The 20644-nt window shown below is 43.6% G+C and overlaps 1 protein-coding gene across 1 annotated transcript; it reads left to right on the plus strand.

Moving 5' to 3' along the window:
* Positions 1-9490: 9490 nt before the first annotated feature.
* Positions 9491-14375, plus strand: atp6v1g2 (ATPase H+ transporting V1 subunit G2). The gene is made up of 3 exons (XM_003217987.4): positions 9491-9649; positions 11432-11532; positions 12526-14375. The coding sequence occupies exons 1-3, from the start codon at positions 9568-9570 to the stop codon at positions 12697-12699; spliced, it is 357 nt and encodes a 118-aa protein (XP_003218035.1). The 5' UTR covers positions 9491-9567; the 3' UTR covers positions 12700-14375.
* Positions 14376-20644: the final 6269 nt, after the last annotated feature.

Genomic DNA, 20644 nt, shown 5'->3' on the forward strand with positions numbered 1-20644 from the left:
TTTCATGCTATTTCTTCATGTTGTGGCTTATGACAATTCTTAAGGCTGGATCTACACTACCCTATATCCCAGGATATGATCTTAGATTATCTGCTTTAAACTTTAAAGTCTATATTGCCAGATAATCTGAGATCAGCTCCTGGGATTTATGTCAATGTAGATCCAGCCTAAGAGAAACCTATCACCAGGTTTTCTTGGCAGGATTTGTTCAGAAGATGTTTGCCATTGCCTTCCTCTGAGGGCCCTTCCACACAGACATATAAACCAGAATATCAAGGCAGATAATTCACAATATCTGCTTTGAACTGGATTATCGAAGTCCACACTACCATATAATTCAGTTCTATGTGGAAGGAGCCTGAGGTTACGAGACTGTGACTTGTCCTTCTCTGGACACATTCAAGCTTGCCAGTATCATATTGTCGTGCCATGAACTGCATTCATTCTAGAGTGTAGACCCCATTGATGCTGCTCCTTTAATGCAAATCGAACTGCATTACATGGTCAGTGTAGATTTATATAATGCAGCTCAGTGCAGTTAAATGGCATTCTATGAGTCTACACTGACCATATAATGCAGTTCGATCCGTATTAAATGGTTAATGTAGATGGGGTTGTAGATGCACCATAAAACACGAAGTTGCAAAGAAGACCCAGCACCTTGGATTTATTTCCTGTTGACGACATCATTGTTTCTAGGCCTTGGTAGAGAATTAAATCAGATAATTTCTCTGTAGCTTAACTCTGCTCAGAATCCTTGGTTGAAGAGGTGTTTGTAACCCCTGGCAACAGAAGGGCTCATAAATAAACATAACATATGTTCACACTGCGCTTGGACGACAACCAAGTGACACAGTACACCTTGCTCAGGCAAATTCCTAGAAAAAAAGAACCGGGACTATGTTATACACACAATTTTATTCTTTATCAGGAGATTAATCAGATAAACCTTTCGTTGATCGACTCGGGAGAGAATGTTGCAACTGGTACAGCTGTAATGAAGCAGACCATTGTATGGCAAAGGAGCAAAAGGGTCGCCCTTTTACAGTCAGCCTCCACTTTCATTGAGGTTGGGGCAAAAAATCCCTGTGAAAGTTCAAATCTGCAAATAAATACATTGCATTTTTTTAACCTGAGAGAACAGCTCTCTAGAAATTTCTAGATCTTCCATTATTGATACAACAACATAGTATGACACAGCAAACAAGATAGGTATGCTGGATTTCGTATCACAAAATCACGAGTCGAACACTTCCCAAGCGTTTAGGACTGTGTGATTTATTTTCGGATGATGCGTGCAGATCACAGTAAGGTAGCCTTTTGCAGTTGACAGATCGTGATTTTATCAATGTTTATTGTTTCCAAATGCCGGCTGAGATCTTTTGGCATAGCACCCAGTGTGCCAATCACCACCGGGACCACCTGTACTGGTTTATGCCAGAGCCTTTGCAGTTTGATATTGAGGTCCTGATAGCGGCTGAGTTTTTCCTGTTGTTTTTCATCAATCTGACTGTCACCTGGGATGGCGACATCAATAATCCAAACCTTTTTCTTTTCCACAACCGTGAGATCTGGTGTGTTGTGTTCCAAAACTTTGTGAGTTTGGATTCGGAAGTCCCACAGTATCTTTGCGTGTTCATTTTCCATTACCTTTGCAGGTTTGTGATCCCACCAGTTCTTTACTGCTGGGAGGTGGTACTTGTGGTATAAATTCCAATGAATCATTTGGGCCACATAGTTGTGCCTCTGTTTGTAGTCCATCTGTGCGATTTTCTTACAGCAGCTGAGGATATGATCAATGGTTTCATCAGTTTCCTTGCACAGTCTGCATTTTGGGTCATCGGCTGATTTTTCTATCTTGGCCTTAATTGCATTTGTTCTGATGGTTTGCTCCTGGGCTGCAAGAATCAGGCCTTCTGTCTCCTTCAGTGTCCCATTCGGGAGCCATAGCCAGGTCTTCTCCTTATCAGCTTTTCCTTACATGTTGTTGTTGTTGTTGTTGTTGTTGTTGTTGTTGTTGTTGTTGTTGTTGTTGTTGTTATTCCAGCATGACTGTGTGCTCAGCCTCTCTGGAAGTTCAACACAGAATTGCACAGGAGGGGAAGAACTAGAGATTTATTTATTTATGTACTATATTACTACCTCGCTCTTCTCACCCCGAAGGGGACTCAGAGTGGCTTACTGTTTGGCCACTTCAGTGTCACATTGCAAATACACAATGTATAAATATAATACAATACAAATCAAAGCACATTTAACATAAAATACAAGGCAAAAATCACACAAAGCATAATAATGTCCAGAAATAAAATATAAACAAATATTAAGGATTAAAAACATTTAAAACCAATTACAATTATTGTGGAGACTCATCAATTAAAAAGTATATTTCCCTAAGCTCAGTAATCGGTGTGCCAGTGAGAAAATTAAAGAGAAGTTTCCACAAAATAAATAAAATCTTTAAAAAACAAAACAAAACTCCTCACTAAAGCCCAGGAGGAACAGTCAAAGGCTGAACGTCAAAGATGTCAGCAATCCCAATTCAAGCCAAGCCCAGTTTCAGTACCAAGTTGATGGTCAAGGGGGGGGGCTGGTTGGTTAAAATCCCCAGTACTGTCATCCTATAAGGTATCAGTGACCTCAAGTAACTTCAAGCTGTAGCTAGCTAGCAGCTAGGCCATAGCACGGTAACGGAAAATGGCAACGACTGTAGTGCAACTCTGCTACACCAATCTCTTCAGGTCGATGCTGGGCAGTGGGAGAGAAGGCTGAGTGGAGTGCAGCTCAGGGAAGCTGCCAATCAAGTCGTAGCACTCCTATGGTCTGCGTGAGACCATAGGCGGTGGAATGGCAGTTAAACATGGCGGGAGGGTCTCTCAGTGGCTGTTGGAGAATGCCTGGTTGGTAGAATAGCTTCCTCCCACTCACCGGCCAGTGGAATGGCAGTTAAAGATGGCGTGAGAGTCTCTCAATGGCTGTTGGAGAATACCTGGTTGGTAGGCTGGCTCCCTCCCACTCACCGGATGGTGAAACGGCAATTAAAGATGGTGGAAGGGTCTCTCAGTGGTTGTTGGAGAGTGCCTGGTGGGTAGACTAGCTCCCTCCCACAAACCGGCCTCGACCCGCCAGGATCAAAAATAATCGGGGTGCAGATTATGAACTGTTAAGATCACAATCTGATGGGATATAGATTATGAACCATTAGGGTCACAATCAAATTAAAGTAGTGAAGGGGCAAGGATGTAAAAGATGTAAAAATACTCCTCTCGATCCAAAGTCAAAAGCAGGAGGCCCCTTTTCTGTGGAGAGGACGAGGAAAAACACCACAAAAGTTGGATCTTCAAACTGCAAAATAACTATTTATTGCGTGGCCATAGCAATGTGACAAATACATGCATACATGCAATCAAAGGATTTGTCCAAATTTCCAAAATGGTTGCAAGGGTTTTTATCACCTCCACAGAAATTAGCAAGCATATCCTTATTGGCTTACAAAGATCATTTACCCCATTTGTCTAATGTTGTCTACGTCACAAGCATCTTAACCATCATGCAATCCCATTGGTTATCTATGCTGTAACAACATGTAATTCTTTAGACAATGGTGCTTTCATGTTATTGACCCTGACTTGTTGCAAGTATATGCTCGAAATCGTATGGGAACCAGTTCTGACTTGATGTATTGTTATTATTTGAAAGTAACTTCTTTTCTCTGAAACAACTCTTTCCCCAAACATCAGCATTTTCTCTCAAGCGCAGGACTTCCTCAAACATAGGCCTTTTGCAACTTAGGTCAATCAAAACATATGGGACTTATAGTCATTACAAGTATCTTTGAAAATTCTTTTTAAATCCACTTCTCCCTCAGTAGCAGAGTTTGACAGGAGTGTTCCTTGAGTTTATTTGATGCTTTAGGCAGGCAAAGATACAAGCAGACTTTTTAAAAATAATGACATGATCCATTCATGAATTCATAACTTAATGAATTCAAATATACAGGCACTTTTCTTTGTCAGGTGTTAAAAACTTCAATAGCGTTTAAGATAGTTTCTATCATTTGACTTATAAACTTTGACCATTTCTTCATAAACTATAATGATTTATATAGCTCCTTTTAATAACAGTTTACTTTCAAAGGAAATACAAGCCTAAATGGTTTTATAATTCAAGGGCGACTTCTAAGAAGCTCAAGGCTCGAGCCCTAACGGAAAGTTCTAACTGCCATCCTTTTAAAAACTGAACATTCTAAACTGTCACTGAGCAGTCACATGACCTACAATCCCTCTCACTGTTTTAGATATATAGAGATCAGGTATCTGCAAACTAAAGAAACATTTGCTTCAGGATATAAAATTATATATTAATAAAACATGACAAAAGCCAAACATCACATAGAGGAGGTTTGCTAAGGTTGCTTCCTCCAACAGGTGGAATGGCAGTTAAGAATGGTGGGAGGGTCTCTCAGTGGCTGCTGCAGAATGCCTGGTTGGTAACCTGGCTCCCTCCTATTCACCGAATGGTAGAATGACAGTTAAAGATGGTGGGGTCACTCAGTGGCTGTTGGAGAATGCCTGTTTGGTAGGCTGGCTCCCTTTCACTCACTGGCCAGTGGAATTGCAGTTAAAGATGGCGGAAAGGCTTTTCAGTGACTGTTAGAGAGTACCTGTTTGGTAGGCTTGCTTCCTCCCACTCAGCGGCTGGTGGAATTGAGGGGGACGTGGTTTTAAAAAGAGATATTTCAGTGATACTCAAACATTTTTTTTTCAATACTTCCAATGACTATAAGTCATTTGAAGTCATTCAGAATGACCATTAAAGATGGCGGAAGGGCCTCTTAGTGACTGTTAGAGAGTGCCTGGTTGGTAAACTGGCTCACTCCCACTCAGCGGCTGGTAGAATTGAGGGGGACGTGGTTTTAAAAAATATATTTCAGTGATAATTCCGATGACTATAAGTCATTTGAAGTCATTCAGAATGACCGCTAAAGATGGCAGAAGGGCCTCTTAGTGACTGTTAGAGAGTGCCTGGTTGGTAGGCTGGCTCACTCCCACTCAGCGGCAGGTGGAATTGAGGGGGACGTGGTTTTAAAAAGAGATATTTCAGTGATACTTCCGATGACTCTAAGTCATTTGAAGTCATTCAGAATGACCGTTAAAGATGGCGGAAGGGCCTCTTAGTGACTGTTAGAGAGTGCCTGGTTGGTAGGCTGGCTCACTCCCACTCAGCGGCTGGTGGAATTGAGGGGGACGTGGTTTTAAAAAGAGATATTTCAGTGATACTTCCGATGACTATAAGTCATTTGAAGTCATTCAGAATGACAGTTAAAGATGGCAGAAGGGCCTGTTAGTGACTGTTAGAGAGTGCCTGGTTGGTAGCCTGGCTCACTCCCACTCAGCGGCTGGTGGAATTGAGGGGGACGTGGTTTTAAAAAGAGATATTTCAGTGATACTTTCGATGACTCTAAGTCATTTGAAGTCATTCAGAATGACCGTTAAAGATGGCGGAAGGGCCTCTCAGTGAGTGTTGGATTGTACCTGGTTGGTAGGCTAGCTCACTCCCACTCAGCGGCTGGTGGAATTGAGGGGGACGTGGTTTTAAAAAGAGATATTTCAGTGATACTTCCGATGACTATAAGTCATTTGAAGTCATTCAGAATGACAGTTAAAGATGGCAGAAGGGCCTGTTAGTGACTGTTAGAGAGTGCCTGGTTGGTAGCCTGGCTCACTCCCACTCAGCGGCTGGTGGAATTGAGGGGGACGTGGTTTTAAAAAGAGATATTTCAGTGATACTTTCGATGACTCTAAGTCATTTGAAGTCATTCAGAATGACCGTTAAAGATGGCGGAAGGGCCTCTCAGTGAGTGTTGGATTGTACCTGGTTGGTAGGCTAGCTCACTCCCACTCAGCGGCTGGTGGAATTGAGGGGGACGTGGTTTTAAAAAGAGATATTTCAGTGATACTTCCGATGACTATAAGTCATTTGAAGTCATTCAGAATGACGGTTAAAGATGGCGGAAGGGCCTCTTAGTGACTGTTAGAGAGTGCCTGGTTGGTAGGCTGGCTCACTCCCACTCAGCGGCAGGTGGAATTGAGGGGGACATGGTTTTAAAAAGAGATATTTCAGTGATACTTCCGATGACTCTAAGTCATTTGAAGTCATTCAGAATGACCGTTAAAGATGGCGGAAGGGCCTCTCAGTGAGTGTTGGATTGTACCTGGTTGGTAGGCTAGCTCACTCCCACTCAGCGGCTGGTGGAATTGAGGGGGACGTGGGTTTAAAAAGAGATATTTCAGTGATACTTCCGATGATTATATGTCATTTGAAGTCATTCAGAATGACCTTTTTTGTGTCAGGAGCAACTTGAGTCGCTTCTGGTGTGAGAAAATTGGCCGTCTGCAAGGACATTACCCAGGGGACGCCCGGATGTTTTGATGTTTTTACCATCCTTGTGGGAGGCGTCTCTCATGTCCCCGCATGGAGCTGGAGCTGGTAGAGGAAGCTCATCCGCACTCTCTCCGGGTGGGATTTGAACCTGGCAGCTTTCAGGTCAGCAACCCAACCTTCAAGTCACAAGGCTTTAGTCCACTACGCCATCTGGGGTCTCCAGAATGACTGTTAAAGATGGTGGAAGGGCCTTTTAGTGACTGTTAGAGAGTGCCTGGTTGGTAGGCTTGCTCCCTCCCACTCAGCGACTGGTGGAATGGCAGTTAATGATGGGGGAGGGCTTCTCAGTGACTGTTATAGAGTACAGTGTTCCCTCACTTATTACGGGGGTTACGTTCCAGGACCACCCGCAATAAGTGAAAATAAGTGAGAGGGACATGATTTTAAATACAATTTTTCTAATGATTATAAGTCCCATATGTCCTGATTCAGAGCCCTTGCTAACCAAAACCTGCTGATGCTTAGGGAAAAAGCTACAACAGGAAAATGATTATTCTCTGTGTTCTCAAGGTTGAAACTGTTATCGACCGCGTTTTAGGGGATCGGGCCCTTGAGGAGAGACCCGATCCGGTCCTGAGGGAACGGACCTTGGCGAAGCCAAAAGGAGAATATAAGCCGCAATACAACCTGAAGCCCGAAATGAAGAAGGTCCGCCAAGGGTGAAGGAAAATCCGCCAAGGAGTCTTTATTGAGCGATTCAGCTGAATGGACACTAGTAGCGATCATTCAATCTACTAGCGTATCATATGTTTCAAATAAAGCCATATTTATACAATATTTCGGTCTGACAGCCCTTTGAATTTCCCGCCCCGCTCCCCCGCCCATCTGATCGCGGATAGGCTGGGAGGTTGAACGAGGCGGGCTTTCGTTTCCCGCCTCGCTCTGCTGGCCCAATGGGGAGCCGCTTTTTTGTCCCCACTCGGGCCAATCAGGGAGGAGGAGGCGGGAGCTATTGAAACAATGAAGTGACAGGACAGGAAATATCAGATTAATCCTGGCCCAGCCGATTTCTAAAGGAATTAATGGCACCCATCAAGGATGTCCGGGGTCCTGTCACGTTCACAGATTTTAGATATGCCTTGGGGTGTCAGGGGGAAGTAAAGAAGGGTGGTGATGAGCCGTCATTGACGGGCTCCACAGGGGTGCCTTCCTGAGGCGTCCTGGCCTGGGATATGACAATGTTTGCCTTGGGGGCGAGTCACCTTTAGGAATTTGGTGACTCAAGCCCTATATTGTCCATGCGATCGGAATGAGATTGGATTAAACTGTGGCAGATTATCCTTTTGTTTTTGGGAAGGGAGGTCTGGATCATGGGGACTAGGGTTTACGTTGGGGTCATAATATTTCCCATTTGATTTGATATTATATGGGATAGAATGAAAATTAAAATAAAGTTGGAACATAAACCCAGCTGGGAAAAACACATATTTTCTGGGGATCCCAAAGAGTACAAATACATATAGGCAGATAGATAGATTTCATGGAAATAAGGGAGAATCCATAAAGGGGGTTACATTGCATAAAGGGGAATCATGGATGATATAAACAATTGAAAACATTTGATAAGAATGAGGTTTACAACATCTGGGGAACCCAATATGGAAAGTCATAGGAGTGGAGTTCAAGCAGCATGATTTCACAATTCATGAAGTTAGCCCAACGATCAGAAACTCATACAACAGTGGGTCATGAGGGTGTCCAGGTACATAGAATATGCAAATTCATGGATACATGAGGGAAAAGAGTTCATCTGTGATGGGAGGAATTCGTAGAGATGGCATGGGGAAGAGGCACATGTGGGTTGCAGTCTTTGGGAGTATAAGATTTCATAAGTCCAGGGATAAGTCTGGGGAAGAGTGTTCTTCTCCTTCATAAAATTATGAAAGTATGAATGAAACGTGGAGGGCACCCGTCCGGGCACCCCCTGGCAGCTGTAGAGAGGGTAAGGGTTCTTGGAGAACTATGTTTCCCCAGCGAGAGAGCGATCTCCCCATCCCCAGTTCACAGAAAGGGGCTAGGGATCTCTTAAAACCACTCCGCGAGTCGCGGGAAAAGGAAAGTACAGGATAAGGCTGGAAGAGAGCAGTCGGTCCCGTTTGACAATCAGCTGTTGAGGTGCCGAAAACTGGACTGATTCCGGTTCCGCTGGTTGTCTTCGAGTCAGGAGCCTTAGAAAGGGTTAGGACTAAAAGAGGAGCGTTCTAGGGGTAATTTTGATAGAGATATGAGCCAATTTGTATCGTCCGCCATATTAATCTATGGCGGAGAAACCTCAGCCGGAGTTAAAGGGACGGGAGAGAGAGAGAAATTGCATGCAAAGGAAGGAGTCAGAGAAAGATACAAAATAACCAGATAGAGAGTGCTATTGTTAAAATAAATGCTACTTTTATTGGGGGGATTTGTTACATAGTTCAGGGAAGGGGAAAGTGAAAGAAAAAAAAGGATCTTTTAATAATAGTCTGCTGCGGTCCCGTTCCGTTCCTTTGGTGAGCGATCTGCGGAACTCTCCGCTGCGTTTTCAAATTAATTTGAAAGCCGGGGTGACGGTCATCAAAACTAGCCAGCACTCCATAATTTCTCACATGCTTGTAATGAAACAAACAAGTAGATAAAACCTGGCCCGGAGAGATAGCTCAGGGACAAGAACACATAAGAAGCTATTGTCTTGCTTGTTAGAACTGAAAAACCAATAAGAACGTGTGTTAGAAAAGATATTGATGACGTAATCAATAGTTAATCCAAAGAGATGATTGATTTTTGAAAACCAATAAGAATACTTTCTGTAATGATTATAAACAGTCTTGAAACCATTCCGCCTTGCAAAATCATTGCAAATAGATGCTCTCATACCTTATCTGGAAGTTTTGCTGGAGACGATCTAAAAAAAAAACCTGGAGATTCGGGGTCTGAACATCCCTGAGTATATCAGTAAAGTGGACATGGCAGAATGCAAGGGAAAGCAGAGGGGCTGTTTTTGTCTTGCTGCAGAACAGTGACAGAACAGGCAGAAAGAGTAGGCACTAGGACCTGGGAGGAGCTTTGGTAGGAAGTGGTACTCCACTCATCAGATGCAGGAGGAAGAGGTGGAGGATTTGCTGCTCTGAGCATCCTTGCTAAGGAGCCATGGCCAGCCAGACCCAGGGAATCCAGCAGCTGCTGCAGGCCGAAAAGAGGGCCGCCGAGAAGGTGGCAGAGGCTCGGAAACGTAAGCTGGGATCCTTCTTTTCTGATTATTGATCTAACTGATAATAATCATCATCTTATGGGCATGCGAGTATATAATAATACAGAGTGGGATTGGGAAGAAGCGACTCAGAAAAATATCTGCATCACCCAATGTCTTTCCTTTTTTAGAAAAGGAGAGATGTTCCATAGTTTTTTTCAAGACACTTAAGTGCCGAGAGGATGAATGCTAATTTGAACACAGCCTTTTCCCTCACCTTCAGAGCAAGGGCAGGGAATATCTCCCCCTCTGATGTTTTGAACTACCATTCCCATAATCCCTTGCCATAGGCTGTGTTGAATGGGGTCTCTGGGAGGTGAAGTTCAACATATTTGGAAAGAGAAAGAGATCCACACCTGTGTCCTGTAGTGTATTAAGATTGTCAAAATTGATGTAATGTATATATTCATTTCAGTCACTGACCAGCACTAAAATAAAGAATATAGGATAAATAAAACATAAGGTGAGTGTGTGTGTGTATATATGCGCGTGTGTATATAACCTGGTGGCACAGCAGGTGAAACTGCTGAGCTGCTGAACTTGCTGACTGAAAGGTCGCCAGTTCGAATCTGGGGAGTGCGGTGAGACCCTGCTGTTAGACCTAGCTTCTGCCAACCTAGCAGTTCGAAAACATGCAAATGTGAGTAGATCAATAGGTACCGCTCCAGCGGGAAGGTAACGGCGCTCCATGCAGTCATGCCAGCCACATGACCTTGGAGATGTCTATGGACAATGCCAGCTCTTCGGCTTAGAAATGGAGATGAGCACCAACCCCCAGAGTTGGACACGACTAGACTTAATCTCAGGGGAAAACCTTTACCTTTACTATGTATGTGTGTTTGTGTGTGTGTGTATCTAGAGAGAGAAGGGGGGAGGGAATCAAGGTATCTTTGCGCCACAAAGGCTCTTGCTAGGTGAAGTGGCCCTCTGTGATGTCACTAGATTGGCTGTTGCTGGGTGAAGTGGCCCTCTTTGGTGTCACTGGAGCCATTTTGCCATGAAGACACTGTGAGGTAGGCTCTCTCAGAGCTGGATAATGGAGGGAGGGAGGGAGGGAAGAAGGAAGGAAGGGAGGAAGGAAGGGAGGAAGGAAGGAAGGAGGAAGAAATAAAGAAAAGAAGGAAAGAAGGGAGGAAGGGAAAAGAAAGAGGAAACAATGCAAGGGGAGGGAAACAGGAAGAAGGTATGATAGCAGGAGGGGAGCAGTGGTCTCTCCAACACCGGGGCAACGCTTGCGTGAAATCTAAAATTTTATAACAGTATTACATACAGTAGAGTCTCACTTATCCAACGTTCTGGATTATCCAACGCATTTTTGTAGTCAATATTTTCAATACATCGTGATATTTTGGTGCTAAATTCGTAAATACAGTAATTACTACATAACATTACTGCGTATTGAACTACTTTTTCTGTCAAATTTGTTGTATAACATGATGTTTTGGTGCTTAATTTGTAAAATCATAACCTAATTTGATGTTTAGTAGGCTTTTCCTTAATCCCTCCTTATTATCCAACATATTCGCTTATCCAACGTTCTGCCGGCCCGTTTATGTTGGATAAGTGAGACTCTACTGTATTTATAATACTATAATCATAACAAATAAGATAAATTGGTAATACCTCTTAAAATTCAGACAAGATTTATATGATTTGGAATATATGTGAAGACCCACCTCCCCATCTTTAAAATGGGTCTAGAAAACCCTTCCAGCTTTTCCTGTATGTCTCTCTCTTCCTTTCCCACCTGGATCCCCATCCTAGGGAAGGCTCGGCGGCTGAAGCAGGCCAAGGAAGAAGCCCAGGCTGAGATTGAGCAATACCGCATGGAGCGTGAGAGGGAGTTCCAGCAGAAGCAGCAGGCGGTGAGACATAGGTTTTTTGAGGAGTGTTGTTTGGGGTTTCATGGGGTCATTGGAAAACTTGGAGTTTGAGTCTCAGAAGTAATACAGTCAGCCCTCTGCATTTGCTAGGTTTAGGAGTGCAGAATCCCCCCACAGAAGTGGAAAAAATGTGAATTGGGAAAAAATCTATTTTTTTAACCTGAGATAATTTCTAGGTCTTCCAGTGTGTTCTCTCATGATCAACTTCTGCCAGACATTGGCTATGAAGTTCTGCAGAGGATGTAGAAATTGCTAGAGATGTGTCAATTTTTAACTGTGAATTTTAACCTGCATTTATTGGTGTTGATTTAGTATGTCTTTTGTTGTATGTATTTTGGTGGTGTTGTGTTTTGTCTCTCTGTTTTGGCTGCGTTGTACCTTACCTTGAGCTGTAAGGAGAGCGAGGTAACAAATAAATTGATTGTGATAATGCAAGGACTCTCTCGCACTATGGTCAACTTCCCGCAAAGCCTAAACTTGCAAATGTGGAGGGCCGACTATAGTCAAGGGCAACAACAACAGGGACGGGATTGCAAAGGATTTGTTGTGATATATTTAAGGAATTGTGATGATAACTCCATACCTTCTAACATTCCAGAGAGAAAAATCAGCTCATGTGATACTAAACACAACATTGTGGTAAAGATTGCAAAGTAATAAGAAAGAACAGACAAGCTAAGAAATGCTAGAGCTGATTGCTTTTACCTCGGCCTCCTGGGAAAGGCATATTTCTGCTCCTTCCCCTCCATTCTCATTCATTAAATGCAAACCATTTGTGCATATTTTTACTCAGTCTGCAATCATTGAAGCAAGATGGGTACAAAGGATGAACATGGGAGGAGATTGAAACTAGGACATTTCAAAAGCTTCTGACCAAATCTTGAAACTGAATGTGCAGATTTGGGAGACACATGTAATTCCAGATCTATCATAATTTGGGGCTAAGTTGACCCTTCGCCTTCCTTCTCCCTCCAGGCTCTGGGCTCTCAGGGGAACCTGTCTGCAGAGGTGGAGGCACAGACCCGGAAGAAACTGCAGGCGATGCAAGGAGGACAGGCCCGGGGCAAGGATCGGGTCCTGCGCCAACTTCTCACCATTGTTTGGGATGTGCGGCCCCAAATACACCCCAATTACCGTGCAGCTATTTAGGGGGACCCACTGACCCAGGCCACCATCTCCACTGGGCTGTCAAGAAAACCTTCCTGACTCATATCTTGCAAAAAGCCTTGGCTAGTATTAGTCTCCTTATTGCTGTGGGTCTGTCTTGATGTCCCCCCTACAATATAAAACCTGTGTGCAAAATTTAATACCACCTGACTGAATGATCTCTGCCCCAAGAATCTTTCAATCCATTGTTTTTAATAATATATCAGTATCCATAGCAAAATTGATGGGGTTGTCTTCATAATCGTAAATACTGCGGATTGTCTCAAGAAATGGCAGGGATGCCTTCAGCCCTATGCTGCAGACTTAATTCAATTCTGAAGGATTGTTTACATATACTAATGTATGTATACATAAGACCCCTGGAATCGTGGAATCCATATTCGTGGTTTCATTTAATTGCACCCAGGAGAAAATCAACTTTTTAGGAATTTGATAGGCCCTCCAGGTGATTCTGCAGTAGGCTTCCCCAAAGTTAATATACGGTTCCATTGGAGGGATCTAACAAACTGCTAGAAGAGATTCCTCTCTAGAAATTTATAGGTTCTCCTATTGAATTCTATGGTATGCTGGGACTGCAATTTAATGACCTGGTCATATCCACAGTTTTGGTAAACCATTGTAGTCATCTAGCACTTTGTAATTTTACTCCCTCATTATTAGTTACTATTCTATGGAATGAGTTAATGCCATTTCACATTCCATTGATGTGGTATGATTCCACCTTATCTGCCTGTCTGCACCTTATGGAATCTCCTGATTTGCAGTTTGAAAAAGGTATTTCATAATCACTCAACACTTTACAAATGAAAACAAGGACACGCGGGGCAAGCAACATCATAGTGGGAAAATGTTATTAATGAGAAAAAAAACAGGCTGCAGCAGTTTACTTTTGCCTGAGGACCCTTCTATGCTTCCATATAAAATCCAGATTATCTGGATTTTTGAAATGGATTATATGGCAGTGTAGACTCATATAATCTAGTTCAAAGCAAGTAATGTGGATTATCTGCTTTGATAGCCTGGATTATACGGCAGTGTGGAAGGGACCTGTGCTTATTGGGAAGGGAAGTATTCTGCCACTTCTCACTCTGTACTGAGCTAATTTAGTACATACTACTTTTGCACTTTGAACTTAATTCGAAGCCATTGAAGTAAGCTGAAAATGGGAGGAAATGAGAGAAACTGGGACATTTTAGAAGTGGGACAAAGGATTAATTGCGACTTTACTTGCTGATGTGGGACAGCTGGTAGGTATGTTTTTAGAACTCTTATCCAAAGGGCTGTAGTTCCTCACTAAAGAACAAATCATAGGATTCCATGGGATGCAGTTAAGATGGGATCATACTTTGAAAAGGCCCATAACCATATGATATGGATCTGTCCTGGTCCACATAATAATTCTAGATGCCTTTCTCCATAATACTCTCCCTTACTATGGAATAAAGGGGTATTTCTCATGAATCGGAGGCTTTACAAACACCCCTTCTAGCTTGCTGGTATGTATGTGTGCTGAAAATGTGGTTCCTTGTCTTTGTTCTCCAGTACATGCTGCTTAATTCTTTCTAATCATCCATCCCATGAAGGGTATATGTTTACAACTGGCCACATGGTTAGCTTTGGTCATGATGAATAAAAAGTCACATGATTAAAATTGAGAACCTGAGATTCTTTTTTTTCTTTTTTATATTTTTGTTTGGTTATATAAGTAAATTATAACATCATCACAGTTACATTTACCATTTTTTCCCATTAATTCTCATAACATGATGATGACTCCTGTGTTCCTATCTTTTATTATCTACTGCTTACACATATCCAATTTTCCCCTTCCCGCTTCCTCTCTCTAGATACAGTTGTACCCCTGCTCTTTGTATTATTTTATTTATTCAGTCATGAAGATTGTCTGATTCAAATCCTTATATTTTCCTTTCCCTTTTACACTGGCTATAAGCCCTTTTCATTTTGATTTCCAGTTCTCCTTAGGATGTCCATTCGTATATTTAATTCTCCTTTCAGTGAGGTAATCTTACAGCCACCTACGCATCCACCACCAAGACTCTACACTTGGAGGCCATCATCCTTGGGTGGGCTACGAGGGATCGCCTAAGTGAACTAACTCATACTATTTTTAAAGTTTCAATTTCCCTTGCTCTTTCTAATGGCTCATTCTCTTCCTCCTGGAGAGAAATGACAAATGGGTGCCAGAGGGGTCTGCCCTGAGCCCAGTGTATTCAATATCTTCATCAATGACTTGAACAATGGAATAGAAGACATGCTTATCAAGTTCACAGATGACACCAAATGAGAAGGGATAGCTAATACTCTCGAGGACAGGATCAGAATCCAAAATGACCTTAATAAATTAGATAGCTGGGCCAAAAGTATCAAGATTAATTTCAGCAGGGAGAAATGTATGGTACAACACTTTGACAATATAAATTAAATGCACAGAAACAGGTTTGAGAGTGCCTTGGACGGCAAGAAGATCCAACCAGTCCATACTCCAGGAAATAATGTCCGACTGCTCACTGGAGGGAAGGATATTAGACGCAAAGATGAAGTACCTTGGCCACATAATGAGAAAACAGGAAAGCTTGGAGAAGATCATGATACTGGGGAAAATGGAAGGAAAAAGGAAGACAGGCCGACCAAGGGCAAGATGGATGGATGTTATCCTTGAAGTGACTGACTTGACCTTGAAGGAGCTGGGAGTGGCGACAGCCGACAGAGAGCTCTGGCGTGGGCTGGTCCATGAGGTTACAAAGAGTTGGAAACGACTGAACGAAGGAACAACAGTCTACATAGGCAAGTGCCAAACAAAGGATGCCCTCAGGCAGCAACAGCTGAGCTTTGCAACTGCAAGGCTACTCAATGATAATCAAGCTGGCTAATTGCAACATTCAACTTGCTTCAAACAGACATGAGTTCTTTCTCCCACCCTTGACATTATACAGATATATACACACCACTTGCCTCATTTCCAACAGACCTCTGAACAAATCTCTGAGAATGCCGGCCACAAATGCGGGCGAAACTTCAGGAGAGAATGCTACTGGAACATGGCCATACAGCCTGAAAAACTCCAAGCAACTCAGTGCTTTGTGTGTTCCTGCATGGAAGAATGGTGTTGGACTGGATGGCTTTTGGGGACTTTTCCATCTCTAGGATACAGTGACATCAGAACCAATGTCATGTGCAATTAATGCACATTGAGATCAATGAGCATGAGTCCCTTTGTGTGCCAGGCACCAGTGCACACCAAATATTGGCCGTTTCACTACATACTAATGCAACACTAGCCCTTTACTCAAGATTGAAGTTGCACAAATGCACCAGGCCAACTTCGTCAAGTTTAAATCCACATATGAAGATGCAAACAATGCTCCCATAAGGCAGCTGATTCTGGAAAACAGGGATTTAATGGTTGTGCAGGAGGAATTTCTGGGTTGCTGTGAGTTTTCCGGGCTTTATGTCCATGTTCCAGAAGCATTCTCTCCTGACATTTTGCCCACATCTATGGCAGGCATCCTCAGAGGTTGTGAGGTCTGTTGGAAATTAGGTAAGTGGGGTTTATATATCTGTGGAATGTTCAGGGTGGGAGAAAAAAAGTCTTTGTCTGTTTGAGGCAAGTGTGAATGTTGCACTTGATCACCTTGATTAGCATTTAATGGTCTTGCAGCTTATAATAATAATAATAATAATAATAATAATAATACTTTATTTATACCCCGCCACCATCTCCCCAGCGGGGACTCGGGGCGGCTAACATGGGGCCATGCCCAAAGCAATACAATATAATAAAATATAAAACAGCATATCATAACATAATTAAAAATAATACAATACATAATAATAAACATCACATCAAGAAATCAAGAAACAGTCAAACAAGAGCAGGCCGCATGAACACAAAGATAAAACCCGGAGTGTGAGGGACAGAGGGGTAATCCAATGTGTACAGGGACATATGAGAGTGGGGCAGTTTAGAGGATAGATGTTTGGGGGGAGTAACACCGAAATATATAACAGAGGTTACTCACCAAAAGCACAGCGGAAGAGCCATGTTTTCAGGTCTTTCCTAAAAGCTAACAAAGTGGGAGCTTGCCTGATTTCAGTAGGCAGTGAGTTCCATAGTCGGGGGGCCACAGCAGAAAAGGCCCTCTCCCTTGTACTCACAAGGCGGGCCTGGGATAACGACAGTGGTGATAAAAGGGCCTCCCCGGATGATCGTAAAGATCGGGCAGGTTTATGGAGGGAGAGACGGTCACGGAGGTAGGTGGGTCCCAAACCGTTTAGGGCTTTATAGATGATGGTCTGCACCTTGAATTGGGACCGGAAGATGAACGGCAGCCAGTGGAGCTCCTTAAACAAGGGAGTGGATCTCTCCCTGTAACTTGCCCCCGTTATTAATCTGGCAGCCGAGCGTTGGACCAATTGTAATTTCCGGGGCGTCTTCAAGGGAAGCCCCACGTAGAGTGCATTACAGTAGTCCAGTCTAGAGGTAACCAAGGCATGGACCACCGTGGTCAAGTCAGACTTCACGAGGTATGGTCGCAGTTGGCGCACAAGTTTGAGTTGTGCAAAGGCCCTCCCGGCCACCGCCGACACCTGAGCCTCAAGCGTCAACGCTGAGTCCAGGAGGACCCCCAAACTGCGGACCTGTGATTTCAGGGGGAGTGCAACCCCGTCCAGCACAGGCTGCCACCCAATACCCCGATCAGACGAGCGACTGACCAGGAGGGCCTCTGTCTTGTCGGGATTGATTCTCAGCTTGTTCCTCCTCATGATGACCGTGACCCCGGCTTTCAAATTGATTTGAACCCGCAGCGGAGAGTTCCGCAGATCCATCACCTAAGGAACGGAGCGGGACCGCAGCAGACTATTGTTAAAAGATCTTTTTTTCTTCACTTTCCCCTTCCCTGAACTATGTAACAAATCCCCCAATAAAAGTAGCATTCATTTTTAACAGTAACACTCTCTACCTGGTTATTTTGTGTCTTTCCCTGACTCCTTCTTTTGCATGAAATCTTCTCTCTCTCTCTCTCACTAACCCGTCCGATCTTTAAACCCTGGCGGAGGCTTCGCCCGCCATAGGTTAATACGGCGGGCGATACAAATTGGCTCATATCTTTATCAAAATTACCCCTAGCACGCTCCTCTTTTAGTCCTAACCCTTTCTAAGGCTCCTGACTCAAGGACCACCAACGGAACCAAAATCGGTCCAGTTCTCGGCACCTCATCAGCTGACTGTCAAACGGAACCGACTGCTCCTTTCAAGCCAGACTGCTCTCTTCCAGCCTTATCCCGGACTTTCCTCTCCCCGCGACCCGCGGGATGGTTTTAGGAGATCCCTGGTCCCTTTCTGTGAACTGGGGATGGGGGATCGCTCTCCCGCTGGGGAGACATAGTTCTCCAAGGACCTTCACCCTCTCTACAGCTGCCAGGAGGGTGCCTGGACGGGCGCCCTCCACGTTTCATTCATACCTTCATAATTTTATGAAGGAGAAGAACACTCTTCCCCAGACCTATCCCTGAACTTATGAAATCTTATACTTCCAAAGACTGCAACCCACATGTGCCTCTTCCCCATGCCATCTCTATGAATTCCTTCCACCACAGATGAACTCTTTTCCTCATGTATCCGTGAATTTTCATATTCTATGTACCTGGACACCCTCATGAATCACTGTTGTATGAATTTCCATATTGGGTTCCCCAGATGTTGTGAACTTCGTTCTTATCAAATGTTTTCAATTGTTTATATCATTCATGATTCCCCTTTATGCAATGTAACCCACCTCTATGGATTCTCCCTTACTTCCTTGAAATCTATCTATCTGCCTATATGTATTTGTACTCTTTGGGATCCCCGGAAAATATGTATTTTTCCCAGCAGGGTTTATATCCCAACTTCATTTTATTTTTCATTTTATTTCATATAATTGCCAAGTCATGAAATCAAATAGGGAATATTTCGAACTCAACTTGAACCCCAGAACCTGCCCCATTTTCTATGACCCAGGCTTACCTTCCCAAAAACAAAAGGTTAATCCGCTGCCGCTTAACCCAATCAAATTCAGATTGCATGGACAATATAGGGCTTGAGTCGCCGAATTCGGAGTATTTGACCTAAAGGTGATTCGCCCTCAAGGCAAACATTGTCATATCTCCTCCAAAAGGAAATCCAGGACACCTCAGGAAGGCGCCCTGCTGAGCCCATCACCACCCATCCCTGCTTCCACCTCTGACACCCCAAGCCATATCTGAAATCTGTATACGTGACAGGAACCCTTGATTGCTGTCATTAATCCCTTTAGAATTCGGCCGGGCAGGAATTAATCCGATCTTTCCTGCTCAGTCACTTCATTGTTTCAATAACTCCCGCCTTCTCCTCCCTGATTGGCTCGAGTGGGGACAAAAAGCAGCTCCCTATTGGGCCAGCAGAGCAAGGCGGGAAACGAAAGCCCGCCTCGTTCAACCCTCTAGCCTATCCGCGATCAGATGGGCGGGGGAGCGGGGCGGGAAATTCAAGGGGCTGTCAGACTGAAACACTGTATAAATATGGCTTTATTTTTGATATATGGTACCCTAGTAGACTGAATGATCACTACTAGAGTCCTTTTCAGCTGAATCGCTCAATAAAGACTCCTTGGCGGATTTTCCTTCAACTTTGGCGGACCTTCTTCATTTCGGCTTCAGGTTGTATTGCGGCTCATATTCTCCTATTGGCTCCGCCAAGGTCCGTTCTCTCAGGACCGGATCGGGACTCTCCTTAAGGGCCCGATCCCCTAAAGCGCGGTCGACAACACTCATCCAGTCCGCCACAACGGCCAGGCACTGGTTCAGCATCCGAGGGGCTTCCTTGGAGTCAGATGGGAACGAGTAGTGGATTTGCGTGTCATCTGCGTAGAGATGGCAACGCCCTCCAAAACTCCGGATGACCTCTCCCAGTGGTTTCATGTAGATGTTAAAAAGCATGGGGGATAAGATAGATCCCTGCGGAACCCCACAGGTCAATGGCTTCAAAGCTTGGCTGCTTCTTGCCTGGAGGAATCCTTTGTTTGGAGGTGTTACCTGGCCCTGATTGTTTCCTGTCTGGAATTCCCGTTTTCTGTGTTGTTCTTTATTTACTGTCTTGATTTTAAAGTTTTTTAAAAAAAATACTGGTAGCCAGATTTTGTTCATTTTCACGATTTCCTCCTTTCTGTTGAATTTCTGTTCAAATTATGTGACACAAGCCCATCTACACTGATCACGCAAACAACATTATATGACAGTGTAGATGGGGCTACATAATGCTTGCTAGTAATGCCCTTTTCTATGCATCATTAAAGCTTCAGGAGCATTATTTATAAAGAGTTTCTTCCAAACCTATTTGAAAATGATACGTGTTGAACCACAGTGTCTGCTCTTGACCTTGTACTATACTGTACAGTGTTCCCTCATGTATCCAGGACCACCTGCAATAAGTGAAAATCTTTTTGAGCCTTAAAACTGTGATCGAGGTAACCCCCCCCCCCCCCAGGACTTTGTAAAAGATAGTTCAAAAATCAGGGAATTCATAGTTTTGGCAAGGACATCAGGCTGGATGTCTTGGTCAATTTGCAAAGACCACAATAACAACAAAAAGTAACCTTCCCAGGTTAGATAGTGTGTACATTTTAAAACAAGGTTTTATGTCCTATATTTCATATATTTATAGCAGAAGGTAACTGAGATATTTTACTGGAATTTACTGTGATTTACTAAAATCCTGGCACAAAGGGTGTTTGACCTTTTAGTTTGAGGCAAGAGATAATGACTCTCCTAATAATTTCCTGCACCAGTGACTCACAAACAAAAGGACTCCCTTTTTGTTTAGGGTTGAGACATATCCAGGCAAAGGAAAAAAAGCCAATTTTAAACCACATGCTTTACAATCTTGCCC

The sequence above is a fragment of the Anolis carolinensis genome, chromosome 2, assembly GCF_035594765.1.
Source record: "Anolis carolinensis isolate JA03-04 chromosome 2, rAnoCar3.1.pri, whole genome shotgun sequence".
In the NCBI taxonomy this organism is placed as follows: Eukaryota; Metazoa; Chordata; class Lepidosauria; order Squamata; family Dactyloidae; genus Anolis; species Anolis carolinensis.